The following is a 4765-nucleotide window of genomic DNA, read 5'->3' as shown; positions in this document are numbered from 1 at the left end:
CCAAATCACACTCCCTATTCAGAAGTGCAGAATCGGGTATATACGCGATTCTGTACAGAGCGGATGCCCTGTAGCAGTAAATATGCTATAGGGCAGACGTTAAATGGTTAAAAAATAAAATAAAAAAATCAAGATGTTTGTCCCTCAAACTATCATTGTATCATTAAAACGGTCTCATATGGACATAATGGCCCATGCAAATCTTTCTTTAAAAAAATTATATGTTTATATATAATTTAATAGTTTTCCAGTGCATTAGCAAATACAGCCAAAAACAAAAAGTTTATAAAGTTCATAAATAAAACAATATATATAACAATCAGTACTGTAAGAATTTACAACAGATTAAAATAAAATAAAAAAGTTAGAAAAATTACAATCTAAAATGTGTCAACCCAAACACGTGCCAAAGCCTTGACTGGTAACGGACATCCATGATGAATAATAAGGACCATTTAATCATTGAAGAGCGAGAGACGTTTTGCCCTTCAGGTGTTATATATGCTTGGCTCCTGAATAAGTGGAAGGTGATAGATAATTGGCACGGCCCTAACACTAATCCTAGAAATACCATTTCCTAAACGTCTCTTTGTTCCTCACACACACGTCTCGGGATTCGTCACCACTTCGCCATTCTGTTTATCGTCCTCTTTCAAAAACTGTTCTTCTTCGGCCGCCTGTGTCGTCTCGCCTTCGCCCTCGGGTGTCTTGTCTTCAAGTTTACTGAGTTCTCCGATTTCTGCAACCTCTTCCTTGCAATGTGACTCTTCAGGTTTTTTCTTGATGCAGAAGAAATTGCCGGTAGTCAGGACTATGGATGATATGACCACTTCCACACCGGCGATGATAAACACAAACATGTATCTGTGGGTGGCATCCAAAATCTTTCCTACAATGGAAAAGTAAAAAAGAAATATTAAATGTTAAGTTTCTTGCTTAGATGTTCACAAATTCACCCCCCCCCCCCCCCCCCCCCCCCAAGCAGTAATGGCAGTAACACCTTGGTTTGCAAGTAACGTGGTATACAAGCGTTTTGCAAGATGAGCAACATATTTTTTTTTTATTGTAACTTGATACGGAGCGCTGTCTTGCAACAGTAGAAGGATCACAGTTTTATAAAAAAATAAAACGTATATCCCACTGTAAGGAGTCTAGTGCTCATCTATGTAAAGCCGCTGGTGCAGTGGCGGCCCGTGATGCAGAGCACAGGGGACGCCACCCCCCCCATCTACATGTAGGGCACCGGACACATGTATTCCAATGGGGTTTTTGTTTTTTTCGAAGCACATGATTAGAGCCAGAGGCTCTTAATAGGCTTAAAAAAGGTGTAGGATTGGGGCGCAGAGCACTGTGCCCCAAACCCACCCAGTTGTGTGGCAATAGCGAATTAATATTCACTATTGTCTTCTTGATTCTCCTCCCAGCCAATGAGAAAAAGGGTCTTTAGATCTATTGGCCAGAAAGGAGGAGATGCAGGGAAAGCTGCCATGAAGCACCAGGAGGAGGAGACGCCACCTGCCACCTGAAGGAAGCGCCGGCTGCCTGCCACCTAGATGGTGTGTGTGGCTTGGGACCGACCGACAGGGGGGGGGGGGGGAATGCCTATGACCGACTGAGGGTACTAGGAAGGGTCAGTGGGGTATACACCAGGGGGCAGTGAAAACCTGGAGACAGTGACAGTCATTAAGCCCAATTATCAGCCAACAGGCAGCACTTCCATGCTAAACTGCAGTAATACAGCAGATTTAGCATAGAGGTGCCTACAAGCTACTACGGCAAGATGATTTTACCTCCCTACACACATATACCACCAGCTGCCACTGCGCTGGTGTATGCAGTACTGTATGTGGCCAGAGGTGCGAGGGCGCTGGTGTATGCAGCACTGTGGCTAGAGGAGCGGGGGCGCTAGTGTACGCAGCACTGTATGTGGCCAGAGGTTCGGGGGCACTGGTGTATGCAGCACTGTATGTGGCCAGAGGTGCGGGGGCGCTGGTGTATGCAGCACTGTGGCTAGAGGAGCGGGGGCGCTAGTGTACGCAGCACTGTATGTGGCCAGAGGTTCGGGGGCACTGGTGTATGCAGCACTGTATGTGGCCAGAGGTGCGGGGGCGCTAGTGTATGCAGCACTGTATGTGGCCAGAGGTTTTTTTCATTTTATGCTATAAAAAAAAAAAAAAAAAAAAAAAAAGGTAAAAATCGAATTTCTTCATTAATTTAGGCCAATATGTATTCTGCTACATATTTTTTGGTAAAAAAAAAAATAAAAATCCCAATATCCCAAAATCCCAATAAGTGTATATTGATTGGTTTGCACAAAAGTTATAGTGTCTACAGACTATGGGATATATTTATTGGATTTTTATTTATTTTACTAGAAATGGCGGCGATCAGCGATTTTTAGCAAGACTGCAACATTGTGGCAGACAAATGGTACACCCGACTGACACTTTTTTGTGGACCAGTGACACTAATACAGTGATCAGTGCTAAAAAAATATGCACTGTCACTGTACTAATGACACTGGCAGGGAAGGGGTTAACATCAGGGGCGATCAAGAGGTTAACTGCCAATATTGTTTTGCTTTGTTAGCAGCAGCTTGGGATTGCATGCCATTGCTGAGCCTAGTAGGACCACCAGGTCCTTTTCCATCCTAGATTCCCCCAGAGGTTCTCCCCCTAGTGCAGGGGTCTCCAAAATTTTCAAACAAAGGGCCACTTTATTAGCCTTCAGACTTTAGGAGGGCCGGATTGTGGCCAGCAGGGGCAGAAAATGTCAAGGGCCCAGCATCAATGAGAATAAATATGGCCTCAGGGTTGGTGGCCAACAGGTGGAGGAGTATACCCCCTATTAGTAGGAGGAAAAGTACCCCATCATTGGTATCAGTGGAAGATATAGTGCCCCATTGTTGGTGTCAGTGGGAGGAATAGTGCCTCATATTAGTGGGAGGAATTGTGCCCCAAGGGCCAGATAAAGGCTAGAAAAGGGCCACATCGGGCCGCAGTTTGGTGACCCCTGCCCTAGTGTATAAATGGCATTAATATTTTCCCACCCAAATCCATTATTTTACATTTTTCTACATTAGCCGGTTCCCGACCAGCGCACGCCAATGTATGTCGGCAGAATGGCAGGGGCAGGCAAATGGGCATACCTGTACGTCCCTTTAAATTTGCTGCGCTCGCGTGCTAGTCGGGACCCCCGTGAGTCCGGTCGCGGGTCCCGCGGACTCGATCGGCACGGGCATACCCGCGATCGTCTCGCGGGGCGGCTGAACGAGGAAATGCCTTGTAAACAGCGTCTCCCCGTTCTGCCTAGCAACTAGTGACGCTGATCTCTGCTCCATGTGATTGGAGCAGAGATCAGTGTTCACTAAATTAAAGCCCAGCCCCCAACAGTTAGTAACACACCCCTAGGAACACTTAACCCCTACACTGCCACCCACTGGTTAACCCCTTCACTGCCATTTACACAGGAATCACTGCATTTGTATAGCAGTGATTGCTGTATAAATGACAATGGTCCCAAAAATGTGTCAAAAATATCCGATGTGTCCGCCATAATGTCACAGTCACAATAAAAATCGCTGATCGCCGCCATTACTAGTAAAAATTAATTATTAATAAAAATGCCATAAAACTATCCCCTATTTTGTAAACGCTATAACTTTTGTGCAAACCAATCAATAAATCGCTTATTGTGATTTTTTTACCAAAAATATGTAGAAGAATACGTATCGGCCTAAACTGAGGGAAAAAAAAAGTTTTTATATATTTTTTGGGGATATTTATTATAACAAAAGGTAAAAAAATAATGCGTTTTTTTCAAAATTGTCGCTCTATTTTTGTTTATAGCGCAAAAAATAAAAACCGCCGGGGGTGATCAAATACCACCAAAATATTTGTGGGGAAAAAAGGACGTCAATTTTGTTTGGGAGCCACGTCGCACGACCGCGCAATTGTCAGTTAAAGCGACGCAGTGCCGAATCGCAGAAAGTGGTCTGGTCTTTGACCAGCAAAATGGTCCGGGGCTGAAGTGGTTAAACCTCATTTGCTACGTAGTTGCCCACCCCATTAATTTGTTCAGATCTTTTTGTAAGGTTTCCACACCCTGCAGAGAAGTTATTGCCCTGCTTAGCTTAGCATCGTCTGCAAAAACAGAGATTGAACTGTTTACCCCATCCTCCAGGTCGTTTATGAACAGATTAAATAGGATTGGTCCCAGCACAGAGCCCTGGGGGACCCCACTACCCACCCCTGACCCTGATATATGGTCAAACCATAACTACATCCCCTTACTTGGACATCAAATGGCCTTTTCTGTCTCAAGTAAAAGTGCCAGATTAAACCCCAAATTTTCAGGCTGAAGAACTATGAGTTTGACACTGTCGCTAACATGGAGAAGACCCACTGTAGCTCAGAGAGGTCAATGAAGAATCTACAGTGCCTTGCGAAAGTATTCGGCCCCCTTGAACTTTTCAACCTTTTTCCACATTTCAGGCTTCAAACATAAAGATATAAAAATTTATTTTTTGTGAAGAATCACCAACAAGTGGGACACAATTGTGAAGTGGAACGAAATCTATTGGATATTTTAAACTTTTTTAGCAAATAAAAAACTGAAAAGTGGTGCGTGCAAAATTATTCGGCCCCTTTACTTTCAGTGCAGCAAACTCACTCCAGAAGTTCAGCGAGGATCTCTGAATGATCCAATGTTGTCCTAAATGACTGATGGTGATAAATAGAATCCACCTGTGTGTAATCAAGTCTCT

The 4765-nt window shown here is 44.1% G+C and overlaps 1 protein-coding gene across 2 annotated transcripts in view; it reads right to left on the bottom strand.

The window, feature by feature from the left end:
- Positions 1-203: 203 nt before the first annotated feature.
- SLC16A3 (solute carrier family 16 member 3) overlaps positions 204-4765 on the bottom strand; it is a 57009-nt gene continuing 52447 nt past the window's right edge. For both annotated transcript variants that reach the window (XM_077458883.1, XM_077458884.1), the window contains exon 5: positions 204-889. In XM_077458883.1, the coding sequence (XP_077315009.1) occupies positions 597-889 (293 nt within the window). In that variant the 3' untranslated portion in view covers positions 204-596. The remainder of the gene's footprint in view (positions 890-4765) is intronic.

This window comes from Lithobates pipiens, unplaced genomic scaffold (genome assembly GCF_037356315.1).
Source record: "Lithobates pipiens isolate NorthernLeopardFrog02 unplaced genomic scaffold, aLitPip1_a1.2 Scaffold_28, whole genome shotgun sequence".
NCBI classification, from domain to species: Eukaryota; Metazoa; Chordata; class Amphibia; order Anura; family Ranidae; genus Lithobates; species Lithobates pipiens.
The sequence above is the reverse complement of the archived record's forward strand: the minus strand, read 5'-3'. Positions and strand labels throughout refer to the sequence as shown.